The following is a 19845-nucleotide window of genomic DNA, read 5'->3' on the forward strand; positions in this document are numbered from 1 at the left end:
AAGCAAGCAAGCAATCGTGATCCGGATGAAAACTACATGTGTACGCGTTCGGTAGAGACAGGAAGTGTGAATATGATGGGATGACAAGCTTTCCTGTCTGTTTCAGGACCGAGAGCATTTTTGGATCAATGCCCTTACCACAGGGACGTACCTCTCGAACGGGCTGCCGCGCATTCGATCGTAACAAGACAGCTTAACTCGGACGCATCTGTGGACGAGGGTCAACTGCTACTGGTGCTTACCATATGCACCCTGCTAAACCTGGCATAAATCTCGGCCAATTTTGTCTACACTCTTTCTTCGATGTTACGGGAGACCTGCGGTCGTGCGGCCTAAAGTGTGCAAGAGTAGTTCCTCCCGATATTGACGACTGAGATCCAATTTTGAACAGCCTCAATAACCACCGTAGATCGAGCTGAACGTATGTGAATGGTGACGCAGGAACTGCGCGTATAGTTTGTATAAGATGAAGCCAAGGCATCTCAATAACTTCAATTCGATATAGGAAGAGAATCAGCCTATGAAAGAACCGCATTTCCATCTAACTTGTCGACGAACAAACAAATGAACCAAGCCATATCCCCGCATGACCAAGTGATGGCATGCGCCGCAGCACATGAAGACTTTGGTCGTCATCACCAAACGGCCAACCATCAACGAACAGCAGTTACCAAATGCGACATCATCATAATGGGCGCCGGCGCCGGCGGCTTGACTGCGGCGGTAGCGGCGGCAGCGGCGGATGGTCGGCGCCTCAGAGTCATCCTGGTAGAGAAGGAAGATCATGTTGGCGGCACAACTTTCAGGTCCGGTGGCTGCATGTGGATGCCCAACAATTTTCTCATGCAGGAAAATGACATCAAAGATAGCAAAGAACAAGCCGCGCGCTACATCAATGCTGTGGCAAAACTTGGAAGCCCGGTCCTTGAGGAACAAGCCGTTAATGTGGACCTGCGCTATGAGCGCCTCGACGCTTTCTTGACGCAGGGGCCCGAGATGATGAGATACCTTAGAGACCAGGGCTTCCGATGGATGGCCAAACCGTCCCAGTTCCCAGACTATCACCCGCACGTTGACGGTGCGGTCGAGCATGGCCGCACCTTGGACCCAGCGGTTTTCGATGCGGCAAGCCTGGGCCATTACCAGAAATACCTCCCGAAGCCAGACGGCGTGCCTGTGGTCCCTAGGTTTGAGGACTTCCGGGTCTTGACAAGGTTGCGTTCTTCCAGCCTTTATCCTGCGGAAGCCTCGGCTCTTCCGAAAGGAATGGTGAGGCCTATGTCCATGGGGCGATCGCTCATTGCCCAGCTTCTCAAGATGTGCATGGAACACGACAACGTAGAGATTTGGACTGGCTTGGAGCTGAGCGAACTCTTGCTATCCGATCACGATGGAGGCGTGATAGGAGCAAGAGTTCACCGCAGAGGCGGTGAGGAACACATTGACATACACGCATCATTGGGTGTGATCTTAACCACAGGAGGTTTCTCCCAGAACCAGAAAATGAGGGATGCATATCTAGGGAGAACAACCGCCAAGGGGGCAACTTCGGTCATGTCAACCAGGGCTGAATGGAGTCTAGCATCTAACGGGGACGCTGGCATCGCACTGCAAGCCGGGCTGAAGATTGGCGCTGGTAGTGCACAGCTTGGTCAAGTCTGGGGTATTCCCACCATGGTCGATCCTAGGACGGGAAAAGTGACGGAAGCCATGTTTGCCATATCCAAGCCCTTCTCCATAGTAGTCGATGGCTGGGGCCGCCGCTTCTTCTCCGAGTCCCAGCCCTACGGCGAGGCCGTTAGGTTCATGTATGAGAGAGCAAATGGGGACGCAGAAGCGGCCGCATTCTGGCTTGTCTTTGACCAGAGATACCGGAAAAGATATCCCATCGGGAGCCTCAAGACCGTCTGGCAGATTGATCAGGCTATCGAACGAGGCTTGCTCTTGCACTCGGATACTATTGACGGCCTAGCTGAGCAGATAGGGGTGCCGAAGCACAGCCTGCAGGCGACAGTAAGCGAGTGGAATACAATGTGTCATCAAGGTATAGATAAACATTTCCACAGAGGTGAGGACAGGTACCAGCAGTTCATCGGCGATCCAACTGTGGTACCAAACCCATGCATGGGTCCTGTCAAGGAAAGCCCGTTTTACGCCATCAGAATCTTTCCCGGTGATGCTGGCACGCGAGGCGGCCTGCGGACTGACCAGCACGCAAGAGTGCTCAGGGCAGACGGGAGCGTGATTTCTGGTTTGTTTGCTGGGGGCAACGCATCAGTTGCGCTTCTTGGAACCCAGGGGTGGGAACGACACTCGCCCCTGCGATGACCGAGGGCTTTGTCGCGGTGAGATACATGCGGCAGCTGGCTGAAGGCGGTGGCGCCCTGCTCACGGACTAGAAAGACGCCGTAGTCTACTAGTGTGTCTGGCGACATAGTCAACAACGTCCGTATGCTATGTCACCTTTGACTCGGTTATATTGATAGACGACATAGTGTACGAAGATAGAAATAGGGGAGTGGCGGATCGTCGTACCGGACTCATGGCGATACACCCTTGTACCATAGTTTATAAACGAGGAACGGTCTAATTGAAGTAATTCTATATTGTGTAATTCTCCTTCCGGTTGTATTGTGTAACGGCTCCGTGTGCCAAGGCCAGCCGCAGTAGGAGGACGGAAAAACCTGACAACTGTCAGCACCACATCAGGCTATACCTATACTTAGCGGTCTTGCCACAATGGCAGAGGCTCCTAATAGTATATTGATGCGAGTGGTCTTGTCGTGATAAACTCCCCAATTCTCTATACACTCGACCCACACTCACGTCTCAGAAGGTCATAATTACTTCAAATTCGGCACGTGACTGGGCCCAGAAGAAAAACGAGGGGGCAAGCACGAACAGGGATTGTCTTATATTGTGGTGCGTGACATGATTGGCAAACTGGCATCTAGGCTGGTAGGCTACGTAATGAAGACTAGTTAAGTACATGTGTAGATACACGTGGGGTTATGGAAATATGCCTCAGGCGAGGTAATCTAAAATGCGGCCCAAGCGACAAGAGGAATCCTTTCAGCGATAGCGGACTCAACGTCGGGTTCCCCGATACCTGGCTCTGCTGACAAGGCCCGCTTTGGTAATAGAGGCACCGTGGTATACGTTGACACTGATGGACTAAGATAATCGATTATGGCTCGGAGATCCTCGTCTTCGACCGTGAGAAAGGAAAGATTACTCTTAACGATCCATGGCATCACCATCCGTTGAAAATGGTCCCTGTCAAAGTTCTTGACGAAGGAGTTCGCCATGGCCTGCTCCCGCGGCTTTTCCGGATCGAGCGTCAAGGTATCAGCTATTGAGCGGTGCTGCTTCTCGACGCTTTCCGCTTTCAACTGCGTCGAAGACTTCGTCTTGCCCTCTGGCGCCCGAATATGATGTTCTTTGAATAGATGTTTGCTGGCATTTTGAAGACCAGTATGTGTGAAGTTCTTCGGCTGGGGGACTCGTTGGTGAATGCAGAGTTTGCATACCCATCTTCGCTCATGAGCCCGCTGGATATCATACCCGTAGTCCCAAGTCCAGGAGGAGGTGTCCTTTGCGCGCTCGGAGAAGAGCCAGCCGCGGAAATGACGAAACAGACGTTCTTCCTGTAGCTGTTGGGCATCAGCTAGTAACGTTGATGGTGAAAGAATTGGTGGAGAGGTCTCAACGACTTTGTGTTCTAAAGGATCGGCCATTACGGGAGGTGTGAATGCGTCAAACAGATCGATGAAAATTTGGACCTGTACGGGAAATTACCCCAGGATATCCTCTATAACTACTGGGGGCCCGAAAATAAGTTAGGAAATACTAAAGTCTGTGTGGCCCTGCTAACCCTCACAAAAGACAGTACCTCCTAACAGGCTAGACAGGGTGGATCCAGATGTCCAAAACTGGATACCTTGTCCCACTAAAAGTCCACCGCTGCAAAAATCCACTACACCTACATCAACCAGGGTCGCCGATGTAGAGTAGTTGATCACGTCGAGGGTTCAGGTTGATTGATGTAAGTGTATGAGTAATACACCAATCGATCAACCGGTGGGTTTCGGTGTAGTTGATCGGAACCTTGCATACGGCGGAGGCGGCCTCTCATTTGGAATTCTGCACTCGTCTAAAGCTCTTTCCAAAATCAGATCGTCTGTTGAGAGCGGCGAAGTTTGACAGAAGTCAGTTTGGCATGCGCGATCGGTGTAATGTGGTATTGCCACTGGAACAGGGACGACGTGATGGCAAACATGATCTTTACTTCTGCGCTTCGTGCTGCAACTTGGTACGTATCTTGTTGTGTAGAGCGTACTCAAGTGTTGTCTTGATGCGATATTGTTCGTGTCGTGGCTCTCAGCAGGTGACTGGCATTTTCTCCTGAGCAACTGCAAACTGATGTTCTTATGCCGGAAGGCGCCCTTCATCCGTTTCTGTGCCAAATTACACCGGTCGGTCCAGCTGGTGCCCTCGTTCAGTGAAGTAAATAGTGCAAAATACCGTATACGATATTTTTTCAGCGCCACACTGCACTGGATTGTTTAGGAATTCGGTGCACTGCACGGCATACGGTATTCCACTATATTTAAGTAATATCGTATCGTAATATCATATCGCACGGCGTGCGAAGAGCCACATGGCCTAAGCATGAAACTAACCAAATCGAGTAAGGCTGAGCTTCAAGATCGTCCCGCGGACCGTAACAAGATGAAGCTATTCAGAGCCAACATATAAGATTATACTATTGCCAGATAACGAGAACGATCGGGAAAACGTTTTCCTAGATCCCGCTCGCGTATTTTAAGGGTTTGCTTAAGCTACATAGTTGACCAATTTAACGTCACTCCTATTGCTTAGGTGTGAGAATGAAGTAGATCTAGAGGTCAAAAGAAAACTCCACAGATCCAAGCATTGTGAGTTTGAATTGCTTGCATACTATCTATTGCTCGTAATATCAGGTATAATGTTAGAAGTCCCCTTCTGTTCACCTTCTCCAATGATAGCTGTATCTAAGACAAGCTCAGCATCGTCAACCCAAGCCAAGTTGTGAGTCTTCGACCAGGACTTTATGCATTCAATTGCCTCAATTATATCAATCCCTAACCTGTTCCTGCGATCTTGGAGGGTTATTTTTGTATCGGAGAAGAGACGTTCTGGCTCAGCAGACATCGCAGGAATTGACAAAAGATCCAGCGCCATTTTGGAAAGGTTTGGATAGAGCGTTTGTTGTGTATCCTCAAGCCACCACCTTCGTACATCCTTGACTTTGATTCTTGGGGCTGATATATAGTTCTGATACTCGTCGAATAGGGTAGGAAGCTCGGAATCCTCATGTTCGTCTTCCCATGCCAGACACGAGTTCTTCGCTAGTGGCTTTTCAACCAAGGACTGGGCTGACGACTCCGCTGACTTGGCGACTGGTGCGTAACGAGACTTCCAGAGATCTTCTACGGCAGTCTTATTGCTCTCAATCCACTCAGGATGTTCTTCCCAGGCGGTGTCAAAGTAGTGCCACTTACGATGAGGGCTGAGGACAATAGCTCCAACATAAGCAGATGACCGCTCTGTAAGAGTGTAATATGCGTCGAGTTTCGCCCATCCAGCATCAATACAAGGCGCCATAAAAGCGTCATCTGCGTACTCGATTTGTGCAGCCTCAAATTTGCTAAGCAGGAAGTCCATTATGGGTAGCGTTCGATCGATTGCATGCGCGTGACCTTCTGCAGCCTTGGTGGCATCGGTGAATGATTTGAGGAAGTTGCAAATTTTTTCCAGCTCAGCCCAGTCTTGTTCGGAAACTAGAGACTATTAGTGTTGTCCTCTCAATTGGGTATATAACATACGCGAATCAAGCTTAAGGTCCTTCTCCTTTGAGCAATAGTAATCAATTTGATCAGCGAGCTCAATGGCTCTCTCAATCATGTAGTACTTTGAGTTCCATCATGTATCGTTGTCACGAAGAAGACCCTTTTTCTCACTGATCTCTTTAAACCTCTGTATCCGTTGTGGACTACATCGGATAAAGACAACGATGTTGTGGAGCTTGCCAAGAGGACCAGCCTTCCTCCACTTCAATATATCAGCGTCTGAAGGCTTGATATATTCGTTCGTAGTATCCTTTTTAACCTGATTTTTCGTAGGGGCTTCGCCGGGTGCGGTTTTTGGGAACATGAACGCATGCGCTGCTAGATTAATGGTATGACCGTTACAACGAAGGCGGTGATGTTTCGCGTCGTATATGATATTGTGCCTCTCATTCAACACTATTAATCCTTAGTATTGTTCTCTCAATAAATGGATAGAGACGTACATTTCTGTAGAGAGTTCATCAACGTATCATTCGAGTCTGCATTGTCTGGAAACAAAGTATCCAATCTGGGTGACAATTCCGTAGTCCTCGACGACATTCATCACAATATGGGCCTGATTCTCTCCTGAATGCCTGCCATGTACCTCTCGTAAAGCAACACAATATGAAACCAGCTCGCCATTACTATCAATGAAGTGTGCAACAATACCAAGGATACCAAGCTTATTTGGAGAGGACCATATATCGATGGTGAAGTGTATTCTTGAGATAGCTGATTGGAGAACTTGTCGTATACGTCGTTTTTGCGTCCCAAACGTTCGCACCACCCACTCGCGAATCGTTTGATGTGATGTAGGTAAAATCGAGAGAACTCCAGGATTGAGGAATTTGAGCAAGCTAAAAGGGCATAAGATTAGTATATGAACCATTAATATTAAGTATGTTAGAGCACTTACGCTCGAAAGCTTTCTCTTGTTGGCATACGAAGTGCAATCCCGCAGTCTGCAATCCACTCTACATACAGTTGCTCAAATTTATCAGCGTCAAGATCTGTCGTTTCGTCATCGTGTCGACGGCGTTTGAGGGGATTCGTGTTCTGAGACATCCGTGAGAAGGCTTCCTCAAGGTGATTCCGTGTTTTAGCAGCCCTTTCTTCATTAGGCGTTAATATATCGAGAGTAGTGTGAGATTTAAGGTGCTTGTAGATGTGTGCCGTGCCTCCATTTTCGAGATATTCGGCAGGCTTCCCTTTACAGTACTTGCAACGCCATATAATCTGACCTTCCGTATTACGGACGATCTGATTCCTTCCAAAGGGCGTATGATCCCATATCTTCGACGTACGCTTCTTCTTCTTAAATTGAGAGGCTAACAACGGTGAAATAGATGTCTCTCCGACATCAGAATCTCCGTTGTCGCTGATAACTCGACGAATCAGGGGCTAGGGAAGTCTGGGATGATGTAGCCGTGAAGGAAACGCTAATGCCTGGGCGCTGAGAAGTCATTATTTCGTAGAATAAGACTTGTTGATGAAGTAGGGAAAGATTCAGGAGCTGACACGCTTCGTGTAAGGGGCAAAGGCCTTATTCGTTCAGAAGTGTTCTTGGGAACCAACAAATTGATTATATTAAAGAAAAGAAGAACTGAAAGCTCTCAGAGAGCTGTCGAGCTTGTTACATACTCAAACACTTAGGAGTTTGTAGCGAGGCCATTATTTGGTGGTGTTATTACTATCGGCATCAGCCGAGTGCAGATCAACGTCCTAACCAGGTTACACTTCATTAGTAAAAAGTTCTGTAAATTGGGATCTTCATGCTGCTTCATATATGGGGAGAGACCTCATATTGATCTAATTACATAGTATTTGTACTATATTTGATATCATATTTATACGATATTTGAACGACCATGCATTGTACTACACGGTTTCCGGTGTTGCTTGCACTGCACGGTATTTTTATACCGTGCAGGCAATACGATATTGAATATGATATCGTCTTATTTACGGCCACACTATTTACTTCACTGGCAGTCTCTGCCCTGCACGGCTCTCGACTCAGAACGCACGCCAGCTAGGGTAAACTCAAATACGTCCATGTCGGGCACTCTTCTCTTCCCACCCTTTGCCGGGAAGAGCGCTAGGTATGCCGTTTCCTTATAGCTGCGGATCAGAAGCTGCGAGAGGATCCCGAGTACATCCTCGGCCTGCTCCCGCGTGCGGATATCCCTACTGATGGCGAGGCTGATCACCTGGTCGATAAGGTGTCTAGACTTCCGTAGTGATGCCTCTTCCAGCCAGTGTGCCTTAATGACGAGCTGTGGCACCTGCAATAGGTCTATGGCCCAATCACATAGCCGGAGCTCATGCCAATCTATCACATCTTTCGGGAAGAAGGCAAACCCCCGCTGCTCTCTGGAACGGGCCATATCGAGACCGATCTTGCCCCCGGCAGCGGCGGTGAGAGGTGCAGATAGTATCCTGGCCAATGCATACGGCTGGTGGTTGATGAATTGCCGGAGAGCAAGCGTTACGATAGCATAGAGCGATGCCGCTGACTGTGGTGTAGATGGGTCTCGCGCCCAATATGACATAATATAGTCCATAAGCCGCCGATGCTTATCGATGTTCTGTCGTACGAATGCATTGAAGTCGCCAGCCGCAAGCACGTAGAAAGCATTCCTGTCCGGGGTCACAGTCACGGCGCCTGGCTCGTCAGATAGCCGGTTTGTCCGCTTGGTCAGTTGCCACCAGGCCTCTTCCGCCGGCCGTAACTGAGCCGCGAGTGCTGTCGTGATGCGCAGTTCAATCCGCCATCCGTATCCCCGTGACGGATCCTTCAGGTTACTAGCCATACGTTGAATGGACTGTGATAGTGCCCGTTCCGCGTCCTGGCGGCTAGCCTTGATATTTCCCTCCCGGGCTACTGCTGCCCAGGCCTCATCGCTGTGCGCGAGGTTAAAGATGTTGGGGTGTGAGAAAGCCCAGATGGCGGCCACATTGAAGTTCCCCTCCTCTACGGTGTAGGATTGAATATACGAGACGCCGTGCTTAAAGATAGGACTAGTTCTCCTGGGTTCCGAAGTAATAGAGATGGAGTCTCGTAGCATGTGTACTGGGTACTCTGTTGTCGTGGCGCGCGGGATCCGGGGAGGCTTCCAACCATCATATTCTGCAGCCTGGTCTTCCCCGCTCCCTACTCCGCGTCGAACTTGTCCGTCGTCTCTGTCATAGCCTCTTTCACCTCCACCTTCCTCATCCTCCTGGCTACTGCCGGTCTCAACACCCCAGTCGTGATCAGCCTCATCCTCTGCCGCCTGGGGGTTGTCCTTCCGAGTAGGGCCTCCCCAGACTGGCCGTAGAGAAAGCGTAAGGTGTTGTGCTGGCAGCACCGTCGAGCCAGAATAGTATGCCCACTTCTCGTTGGCAGGAGCTCGGACGCAACATCGATAAGCTGAGTTTGACCCCATGACGTTGGTTCTGTCCTATTGCTACTATAAGAAGGGCCACCACCGTGAATACTTCCCATGGCCGGTTCCTGCTCGAGGCTGACGACGTTGCATTGGGCGCGGAAGTCTCCTAGCACACCCGCGATGCTACTGCCGGAGGACTGATGCCATAACTTTGTGTCCTTGTAACTGCAGAGGAAGATGGCATCGCCAAATTGCCATAGCTTACTGGCATCTTCTGTCTCCCTTACGTTGCCGTCGCTACCAGGTCGGAGCCCATCCGCTACCATATCACGCTCCGCCCGATCAAGTGCCTCCTGCATAACGCTCCACAGCCTGGGGAGGTTCTCCTCACTATACGGCACCTCAAAGGCCGCTCCGCGTATAGCCGCCGAGCCTGACGACTCCCTGGCGATCTGTGATGCTGCCCGGACAGAATCGTAGCTTCCAGGTAAGTGGTGCACAAAGTGTGGTCCAATCTTCTCGATACTCGGCCGGATAAAGCCGTCAAAGAATAGCCGATTCTGCTCCTCGCGTAAAGGTACCGGGCCCTTCTTCTGACGCTTCTCGTCATAGAGCCGCGGGAAAAACATATAGACCGTCCGTGGCCTTTGATGTGCGAGCACGGTATGTGGGATCTGGTAGATCGGGACCTGTTTGATCTTCTCTCCCACCTGTATAGGCACGCGAATATGAATGGACTTGGAGAGAAGGAGTCTCGGCTGCGACGTGATGCATATATTGAGCGGTCCTTTTAGGCTGCGCGGGTCTTTCGTGACATGTAGAAAACTATCGATGTCGTGGACAGCGGGGGCCAGCTTCCGATGTGGTATGTCGTCTCGGTGAAGACAGACCTCGGCATCTGACCAGTCTTTGTCGTCGTGCCAACCTGCGAATTGGGCTTCGAGCCGGCTGGCTGGTGGCAGCTGGTCGCGACGGAGACCTGTGACTGAAGCGTCAAGCGGTCGAACAGTCCGGTCCAGGCCGAACTGTCGTGACCGTTCCTCTCTCTCTGCGAAGGACAACCCGCTGACTCTTGCACTAGACCCAGCCCACGTCTCACGCAGGTGCAGATGGCGGCGGCACGTTGCGAGGTGTGACGCGTCCTGCTCCTTATGCTGATCCGCCGGGCATGATATCAGGCCGGCGGTAAGGATATAGACAATACGTCGAGCCAGCTTATCCCCTTCATCTAAGCCTTCCTCTTCAACCCAATTGTAAACCTCCTGGCGGGTTGGCAGTTCCGCAGTGACAGGATCGGCTCGTTCTTCGTTATATACCTCGTGTAGAGGATCATCGCTTCGGGCGATGGCAGGTTCGCGTAGGTTATCGTTATCGTTCGGGTTATTTATTATGCTGTCTAGGGGCAGATGGTTAGCGGCCTGGAAGTATTGTCTGGAGACTGAGTATCTGACCCTGGTACGACCCGTGACTCGATGGAGGTGCTGAGTGTATATGCCACGACCTGTTGTCCTCCTCGGTCTGATCCATCGGTATATCAGAGCCATGTACCGGTACATGGTTACTTGGCAACGCGTTACTATCTAGGGCAGCCGCGTCTATCATGTTGTCGTCCATCGAGTCTATTACATCGATTTTGTGTAAGTATCAGCATGCCAATCAATATCCACGTCTGGAAGAACGTACCTGGTATAGATTCGTTTCTGCTGTAATGTCGTCTTACTGGAGGTCTAGACGAGGTCGGCGCATCCACCTCTCTACCTCGTCGTAACCTGGCATTTCCTAGAGAGTTATCTGTTGGCGGTGATATATCTGAGGTTAGAGATAATGATGATGATGACGACTCGGGAAGGATAGAGCCTGTTGTAACGGGACCTGTCCTGCTGCTATTGCCTGATCTGTGGATAGATGTGTTGTTGCTGGCAGCAGAGGAAAAGTCTGACCGTAGCGTGTCAGAACTTGCCGCTCCAGGCGATGTTCTTCTTCTAGATGCTGTAGGGTTGGGCGAACTTGACTGTAGGTATCGTAGGATAGTATTCTGAGGTATAGGTGTACGGGCGTTAGATGAAGATGAACGGGAAGACGAGACACCTACTCGCCCACGACCTGTGGGCCTGGATCGTGTATTTGATCTACCCTTTATCTTCTGCCGCTCTGGTGCCATAATAACGATGATAATATAAATACTTAGTATATAGTAAATAATACTATTTATTTACTTGATAGAAAAATAATATCTAGATCTTATTATATAACCGGTAGTAATGTGTTATTAGTAGGGCGTTCTTGAAAAGACATCATAGTCTAAGTCTAGGGTAATTCGTAATAGAGTAACCTCACCAGTAACATAAATACAGGCCTCAAATTCCCCCTTAATTTTATCAAGCTACGTTTAATAATTTCTCTTAATACTTGCTAGATTAAACTTTCTCTCAAACATGTGATTAGGGGGTTTATCCCAATATATCAAAGATCAACGTCTTTTTCTAAAACAAAAAAAGCATAAATAACAGGGGGGCCAGTCTGGGTGGCTTAAGTAGGGACCGTGATGTAACATACCCCGGTAGCCTTGGGAAATTACTCACATATACAACGTAGTATGTTTACTCTTCATCATAAACTCTCTTCCATCCCTCCCTCCTTTTCTACAGTAGAAGGAAAGAGGAGGCCATAGAGACAAGTCATCATTATGAAGGAACAGACCAGCAGTATGACTTCAACAGTCAGAAAAAGGAAGATGGGCACAGCTTCTGCTACTGCCGCAGATTCGGCTAAGCGCGTCCGCTTGCCTGATTATGCCGGTGACTCTCCCAGCACGTCTGGACCTCGACTCGGAAGGCTCGGATTGCCCGCGCGTCACACTCTAGATAACAGCCCCAGCCACGACAAGGGTTTGCAAGAGTTCTCAGGCATGGGCCTATTTACTGCCGATGATGACCCTGACGCGTCTGGGGCCAGGTCGAGCCAGCCTCTCCCACGGAAGGAACTCAGCTCTAGGCAGAATCCTGACGCCGACGCGCACAGGAGTCTACCATCATCCAGCCTTATCCCAGATTCTACCTTTCACACCATCCCAAGTACAGACACTGCTGGCTTGTCAACGCGAAATACATTATCATCATCCGAAGCACCGGCTGAACAGTACCACGATCATTTGCCTGATACCCTCTCCAAATATGAGAGGAAGCTGAAGAAGTTTGTCGGCCAGTGGCATGCATCCCTCGTGAAAAAAGGCATACCAGAGCATCTAGTCCACGAGCTTGCCAAGCAATGCATCCAGACCAATGACGAAGAAGACGACTCGGAGACAGATAGCCAACGTGATGCAAGCCGTATGAAGAAGCCACTCGTCTCTCCCACACCAGGTTTGCTCTCGAGGAGAGGCACCCAGCTCGTCCAGGCATCCACCCAAGTGTCGAACAATCATCAAGACAATAAAGAAGATGGTGGTATCCCTTCGCGGTCATCTGCCAATCGAGCTCTCACACAGACCCCTCGGACGGGCGGCGACGAACCCATCGTGGTACGGCTGGGCGCCGGTGGGCGAACACAGAAGCAGGGACTCAGCGGGGATAAAAAGCCAGCCACCCTGGTGGAGGCCTTGCGAGCCAAGAGTAGACATAAGAAGCACGGAGAGGAGGGAGATGACGCTTTTGATAGCCTAGCTGTTGCCCGAAGGCTGCAGAGAAGAGACTTTGGCGGCAAGCTGTCATCGCATGACATCTGCGTCATAGGCATGGCCGTCTTACATGAGGTATTCGGCGGTAAAGGCCAGAAACGACTCGCTGATACACTGACGCATCTCTATGGCCACCATCCGCGACAACACCTCGCCGACCTCAGCCGGAACGCAGGTCGGGTAGCAGATGAGATCCGCAAGAGTGGCCCAGAGATGCTATCCAGCTTCACCTTACGTTGGGCTCAGGCCGTTCAGCACGACAGCCCTAACATGTCGACGGTTGACGACATTAGACTTGCTGATATGAAGGTGTCACTTGTCCGTGAATGGGATTATTGGTCGAGTCAGGCCGCTATAGGGTCGGAAAGAGAGATTGAGGATTTCCTCGCCAAGAACGGACTGGGCGCCAACACAGGGGCACTCTCAATAAGGATAGCCAAGTATCTCAGTAGACAGCTCGGTCTTCCCGACGGCATCTTGGCCAAGAAGATCTATGCCTGGCGACCACTGACAGTTATGGCAGACGTCTTTGGCGATGGCATTTATGTCTTTGTCTCAAGGAGCCTCTTTACATGCTATAATAAGCTTCATCCAACCCATGGCATCAAGAAAGAGGACAAGTTCCGCGCTATGGCGCTCGCCGTGGCAGACGAGCTCCCTGACCTCCTTGAGATCTGTAAGGCATCATATACGCATATCGTTCAGCCTGTCCTGAAGTCACGTATTCCAGGTGATAATAACATACAAGATCTTTCACGGGATCTAAGAGTCCCTGGTGTTCAGATGGCTACATACGGTCATCTATATAGCTTGCGAAAAACGTCTATTCCACAACTGCTCGGTATTCATATGTCTCTCAGTGGGTTTGTAGAGGAATTAGGTAATGTGGCAGGAGGCGATATTGATGCTGAGATTACATTGGTTCGTCAACAGTCTCTCCAGCAATATTATAAGGAGGGTAACAATAGTGATAGCGATAGTAATAATAATAGGAGCGGAAGTGGAGAAGAATATGAGGATTATAATGAATAGGGATTGAGATATTAGGCAGGGATTTATATATTTAATAGGAATGGGATTTATCACATATATGATAGGGAGCTTGGATTATATATGTAACAGGGAGTCGGGATCACATGTGTGATAGGGAGCCGATTATATATGTAATGGATGAGACATAATAGTACCTAAAATACTGAAAACCTAACCCTAACACACCAGTATAAAACGATCGGCCGAGCAGGCACTCCTGCTCCTCCAAGAGCACATCTACAAAGCGTGGCGCAACCGGAAGGTGCTCAGCCTGATAAGCTTTGACGTAAAGGGAGCGTACAACGGGGTGTTCAAAGATCGATTACTGCAGAGACTAGAAGCCAGAGGCATCCCCAAGGGATTGGTGAAGTGGATCGACGCTTTTTGCTCCAATCGGTCCGCGACGATCGTGGTAAACGGCTACACCTTTGACCACGCTTCTTACGAGGTGCAAAAAATAGAACTATCAAATTTCTTGCGTGGGCTTATAAACTTCATCATCATCTTCTTCCTTCTCGGTCGCCTTATTTGCTTCGTTGAATAATCTCTTTTCATCCTCCTCGGCGATCCGATCTTCCAAGCTCTACTAGAGGATATCTAAATAGCGCCGCTTCTCAACGACGCGGGGCGGGAAGTCTCGTATATATTTGCGTTCGCGCAAGAGCCTTCGCCATTCGGCTTTGGTTAACATGCTGAACATGTCGTGGTATGAAATTAAGGGGCAGATGCTGGGATTGCCTTGACATGAATGGTCGGGGGCCAACTCGTGAAGTTGCAGATTCGATGTTCTATCGACGGGCTTTTTTGGTTGGCGTCTCGGAAGAGATAAGTCGCTAAGTTTGTTTCTTCTGGATACTCTGAAAAGAATACGAACAAACCTGTTGTTGAATAACTTGCTCAATCTCTATAATGTCCCCTGTGCCGTCTTGCTTTGGGGTGAGCCTGGGCTTCCAGACAGAAATAGTGGACTCTGTCTTGGTTGAGATCAAAGCAAAAAGACCACTTTGATCTGCCCATCTGTAAAGTAAACGTATCTTTTGGCGATCCTTCGCAACTCCTTAACGTTTTACGTCAGTGGAAACCTCAACTACTACATCAGGATATTGTGCGTTGTTATGCTAGAATTGCGTATCAGGCTGATATTCTGACCGAGCATGATCTTCCTCGTTCAGAAAAAGTTGAGAGGTTAAGCCATTGTCGATGTTATCAGTCAAGGCGCGAGCTTGTTCGTTTTGCCGTCCGATTTTGCGTACAGTATTCAGGATAGCGGTTACTATATATGAGATAAACAAGTCATGGACCGCAGAAGGTACACAAAAAGTGATACGTTGACGTCGAGGTCATAGTCAAAGCAGCGAAAGGCAGCGTCCAGCAGGGATGGACATCTTACGAACGGGAATCGAATCGATAGATTCATTCGATGCCAAGTCTTACGAATATCGAATCGAATCTCTTGGCGTTCGATTCGATGCGAATCGAATGTGGTGTTTCTCATTCGACATACGAATCAAACACGGCACATTTTATTCGCTATCGAATCGAACGGGCCCAAGCGTTCGATCGAAAATCGATCGATTCGGTCGAACGAGTGACGCGGCTCGTTTTAGCGTCACTTCTTGAACCCGTCAACCGGCCCCTGGCGGTACCTGACGCGACCGAGCGTGATTTGTCGTCTTGAAGGCCCAGGGTCCGTGTAGGTGCTAAGATGTGTTAGTGTATACCGGTACATCTAAACCCCCGAGATTTACAGGTCAGAATAGGTATCGTGCAACTGCAGTAATCATGCTTGGCCGCAACCCACAAACGACTACTTTCTAAAATATCAAAAGTAATTTATTGAATGGGACCATTTCCCAATTTCCACGAGGACTATGTCAAGCGTGGGCGAGGTTGAAAAGCGAATCCTCGTGGCCATGAAATGCTGTTTAGGGGTTACTTGCGTAGCTGTGGAAGAATACGTGAGTACCCTGGTATCTTTCTAGCACATTGGTATAGGGTAGGCCCGTCTTGCAATTACTCCCCCATGAACATCCATCTAAACACATGCTGGTTTTCTGTAGATTGGAAGTAATGCAAACAAAAACTGCTCCATTTAGACATCTCCCTCAAGAGCTTTCTATCGGCGTCAGTGTTCTCACGCTCAGAAGACCATTTCGACCTTGAAGTCTCACATGTCTGTTGCACCTTCAACCTGTATTGGTCGACTAACTGTCCAGACCCAACATAGTTATTCCCCGCTTTGGTCACAGGAACTTGCGGCCAAACCCAGCCAGCCCCTAGGTGGATGTACTAGCGACTTCATAATCCTCCCGCAGCTGCGACCACTTACAGCATTAAAATTACGCCCTCACCGCTACACCTCACGTGGCAACACGACGAGCTCCGGCCAGCTCAAACGAGCTCAAGAGCCCATTCAGAGGCGACGCCAGGATGGAACGAGACGGGCCAGCGCGGAAGGAAAGTTCCAGTTGTGTGCCTCGGTGGTCTGTGCACGACGACATGAGCCAATAGGGGCACTTTGAAACCAGATGACCAGGGACCATACCAGACTGGGCTGTCAGAGTCTGCCAACTTGAGTGACAAGACCTTCGATTTCATTGGTTGCTAACGCAGGTGTATATAGCACCTGGAGAACCGTCGAGCACCAGTGATTGAGCCAAGAGGCGTCTTCGCGTGGGTAGTCGGACATGGTGCGCGAGGTCATTATTCTCTCTGTTGTCTTCAACCCGGCGAAGAAGTGGCGCCTTCTCGATCAACTGTGGTCTCGAGTGCCTTTTCGTAAGGCTAAGAGTTGGCGATTAGAGTACGAAGCCAAGCTCAGAGAGATCTGGGAGAGTTACAGGGAACGCGATGTTGACTGCGAAGTCTTCGCTACGTCTGACGAGGCCTCAATGGATTACATTGAGCGGAGACTTGCTAGGAGTGTAGCTGGGCCGCCATGCGCCCAGGGTTCGTCCTTGGCAGCGTCCAGTGGCCGCAAGAGCACCCGGAAGACGAAACACACGACAGCGGGAGCGACTGCTGATGACGAATATGCTCGGTACTGTGCTGAGGATGTTGTCAACAGTCACCACTACAGGAGTAGACCGATTGACTGGTGGAAAATCAACAGGAATCGGTACCCGCGGCTGTCTCTGATGGCGATTGATATGCTCACCATCCCATCGTCGTCTGCGGAGAGCGAGAGGACGTTTAGCAGTGCAGGGCGTATGACGGCACCATTGAGAAGCCGGCTGAGGAGGGAGATAGTAGCGATGGCTCAGTGCATTCGATCGTGGAGTAAAGCTGGAATCTACACGCCTTCACTGCCGCTGGTTAGCCTCAGTGATGATCAATGGGTTGACGCACTTGCGTCGCTGAAGGGGACGAGTGACATTTAATCTGCCTATTACCTGTCTTGCACAATTGAAAATGTTCTGCGACGCCTCATCTACAGCTGTGATGTTCTCTAAAACCCCTCTGCATCTCTTACCCTTCGTACGTCGGGGTATGAAGTCATGAATGCCTGATGATGATGACAACGATCCATTTGGCCCTAGGTCCTATTGGTGTTTCGGTCTCCGCCGGGATTAGGTCTACGTTCGATCGGGTTCGAATCGAATTCGATCGAATCTTGGCATTCGATAGATATCGAATCTACGGAGGACACATTCGATTCGATGCGAATCTACAGGACAAGAATTTCTTGGCGTTCGATTCGATGCGAATCTACGGGAGGCACATTCGATTCGATTCGAATCAACGGGGGTCACATTCGATTCGAACGCCAAGGCTTGGCGTTCGATTCGATAGATTCGTAAGATGTCCCTGCCTGGTAGCGAGGGTCGTAACGGCGGGTCGGGCGAGAGATGTGGCTTGCGCAAGAAGCTAAACTTGTTCATCAGTGGAAATTGAGGATGAGGTAAAGAACATGGTAGGTACCGTACCTTCGAGGTGAGCTCTTAATGGGGAATTTTCGTCAAGCTGGCATTCCGTATGGCGCACGATATGGTATCTGACAATAGCGCGTTCCTGCGGATCAGGGGAAGGCAAGCTCGGAATCACAGTATCCAACTTCGCTTTGGTAATAAAAAGTGGGAAGTTGTTCGCGTTATGGCGACTCTTATTATCCAGTCCAAAAGCGACGCCGTCCCAATTACCATCATCTTCAAAACACAAACGCAGCTCGTCCACAAGGTCGCGAAATGTCAGGAATCCATTGTCGGGGTCTTGGTATAGCCCAGCAAAGTGACACGATTTTGATGTCGCTACGAGATGAAAATTCCATCCGTAGGAGCGCATGCGGGGGGTTGTCGAGGCATTAGACATGATGTTGTTGTCGTTGGAAGACAGACGCGATTGATTGAGGCGGAATATTATGCGGGGTATTTAATAAAAGTGGTACTGAAGCTACCCTGTATGACCTCCTAAGTCTAAGGTTATAAAAATAAATAGTCTAAGAGCTATAGTCTAAGGAGCATAAAGTGGCCTACTAATTTCGTCTCTTATGCTTCCAGTGGTTAATTTTTCTAATACCCTGAGGCCTGCATAGATCCTCTGGAAACATAAATTATAAGGCAGTTCTCAAAAACTTAGACTCCAAGATAGAAGATCAAGTCGTTTTCCCAAGTCTTTGCTCTGTTATAACACTCACATCACTGCGTTTTTGCATCTTATTCTTTCACCATGAGGGGCGAATCCAGAACGATCGCTCGTGCCCTTCGCTTTGCGAGCCACAACGTTCTTGACAAAGGTGACATTACTTTTCTTGAGGTTTACGGCCGTCGTCTTGTCGCGAAGGTCTACGATGGCGACGAACGCAAGGACCAACGAATGGTTACCGTTGGATTAAGGAACTGCTCAACTGCAGATTATAGTTCAAGACAGGCTGAGTACTCGTCTGACGAAACTAGAATCTGAACCATTCTAAAATGTGACAAAAAAACATATGTAGTATACATCAATGACGCCGGCTTTATCGGGATCAGTGAATTTGATGAGGACCCTGAAGAGTGGGATGAACCCGAGCTGGATGGCCTTAACAGTGATATTTCTGTCCATAATGAAGGTCATGTCACTGTTGCAGGTCTTCCTAGCATGAACTTGGTTCTTTACCAGGTAACTGATGGGACTATCAAGACTATCAAGCATGGCAAGGATTCCGATAGTTAGACTGAGGAATTCGACATCCCCGAGTCCTCTCTCGACGATACCGTTGAAAATTTGATCGTCGCCCAAGACAAAGACAGCGGCAATTTTGATGCCCATGTCTTAGCCAACAACGCAGTGCATAAAATCACCAAGATTGGCTCTCGCGAAACCGTCGGTTCTTTCAGTCTGGATGGAGATTTTGTGCCCTCCACAAAGGTCAAAGTCTGGTGGCTGCTACAACAACTGGGGTAAATATTGTGGTGATGGCTGGGACTATTATCGCGACTGTAGCAGCGGCTGCGGACGTGGCTACCTCTGCTGTTGCTACAGGTGTGGCTGTGGATGCCCTCATCCAAGCTGTTGCCAACCTTGTTGGTGGACAGGCCGATATGGATGCTTCGTGTTTGAAAGCGCCCTTCTTTCTTCTTATTGTTATGACATCTGAACTTACATTCACTGATAGATCCTATGAAATAATTAGTTAGTCAGACCCGCAAGTGAGTGCCCAGATGACAATATAATCTAATGTGTCGTGCAGCAGATCCATTGCGTCGTCGTTGGATTGTCCAATTGGACTCCGTAGATCTTCGCTATGGCCCATATGCTTAGATTTTACGGAGTAGTTTTTCTAAATAGATTCAAGAGCTAGATCCACCCTCAATTGCACACAACCAAAGACATGTCTTAATACAGCGGTTTTTTGAGTGTTGAATATCGAATAGATACGTGGCTTGTGCGGCTATTGGAAATAGTTGTTAAGTAG

General features: G+C 49.3%; 5 protein-coding genes across 5 annotated transcripts; 3 read left to right on the forward strand and 2 right to left on the reverse strand.

Annotated features, from left to right (window-relative positions):
* Window positions 1-690: 690 nt before the first annotated feature.
* On the forward strand, window positions 691-2328 carry FPOAC1_013210 (uncharacterized protein; the record flags this gene model as incomplete). Its single annotated transcript, XM_044857551.1, has 1 exon — window positions 691-2328. The coding sequence occupies one exon, from the start codon at window positions 691-693 to the stop codon at window positions 2326-2328; it is 1638 nt and encodes a 545-aa protein (XP_044701734.1).
* Window positions 2329-4870: 2542 nt separating this feature from the next.
* Window positions 4871-5946, reverse strand: FPOAC1_013211 (uncharacterized protein; the record flags this gene model as incomplete). Its single annotated transcript, XM_044857552.1, has 3 exons — window positions 4871-4900; window positions 5281-5822; window positions 5868-5946. The coding sequence occupies 3 exons, from the start codon at window positions 5944-5946 to the stop codon at window positions 4871-4873; spliced, it is 651 nt and encodes a 216-aa protein (XP_044701735.1).
* A 6032-nt stretch (window positions 5947-11978) lies between these two features.
* Window positions 11979-13952, forward strand: FPOAC1_013212 (uncharacterized protein; the record flags this gene model as incomplete). Its single annotated transcript, XM_044857553.1, has 1 exon — window positions 11979-13952. One exon carries the CDS (start codon window positions 11979-11981, stop codon window positions 13950-13952), a length of 1974 nt encoding a protein of 657 aa, XP_044701736.1.
* A 3867-nt stretch (window positions 13953-17819) lies between these two features.
* On the reverse strand, window positions 17820-18260 carry FPOAC1_013213 (uncharacterized protein; the record flags this gene model as incomplete). The annotated part of the gene is made up of 2 exons (XM_044857554.1): window positions 17820-17824; window positions 17879-18260. 2 exons carry the CDS (start codon window positions 18258-18260, stop codon window positions 17820-17822), a joined length of 387 nt encoding a protein of 128 aa, XP_044701737.1.
* Window positions 18261-18617: 357 nt separating this feature from the next.
* Window positions 18618-19334, forward strand: FPOAC1_013214 (uncharacterized protein; the record flags this gene model as incomplete). The annotated part of the gene is made up of 3 exons (XM_044857555.1): window positions 18618-18807; window positions 18886-19049; window positions 19104-19334. 3 exons carry the CDS (start codon window positions 18618-18620, stop codon window positions 19332-19334), a joined length of 585 nt encoding a protein of 194 aa, XP_044701738.1.
* Window positions 19335-19845: the final 511 nt, after the last annotated feature.

The sequence above is a fragment of the Fusarium poae genome, assembly GCF_019609905.1.
Source record: "Fusarium poae strain DAOMC 252244 chromosome Unknown contig_1, whole genome shotgun sequence".
In the NCBI taxonomy this organism is placed as follows: Eukaryota; Fungi; Ascomycota; class Sordariomycetes; order Hypocreales; family Nectriaceae; genus Fusarium; species Fusarium poae.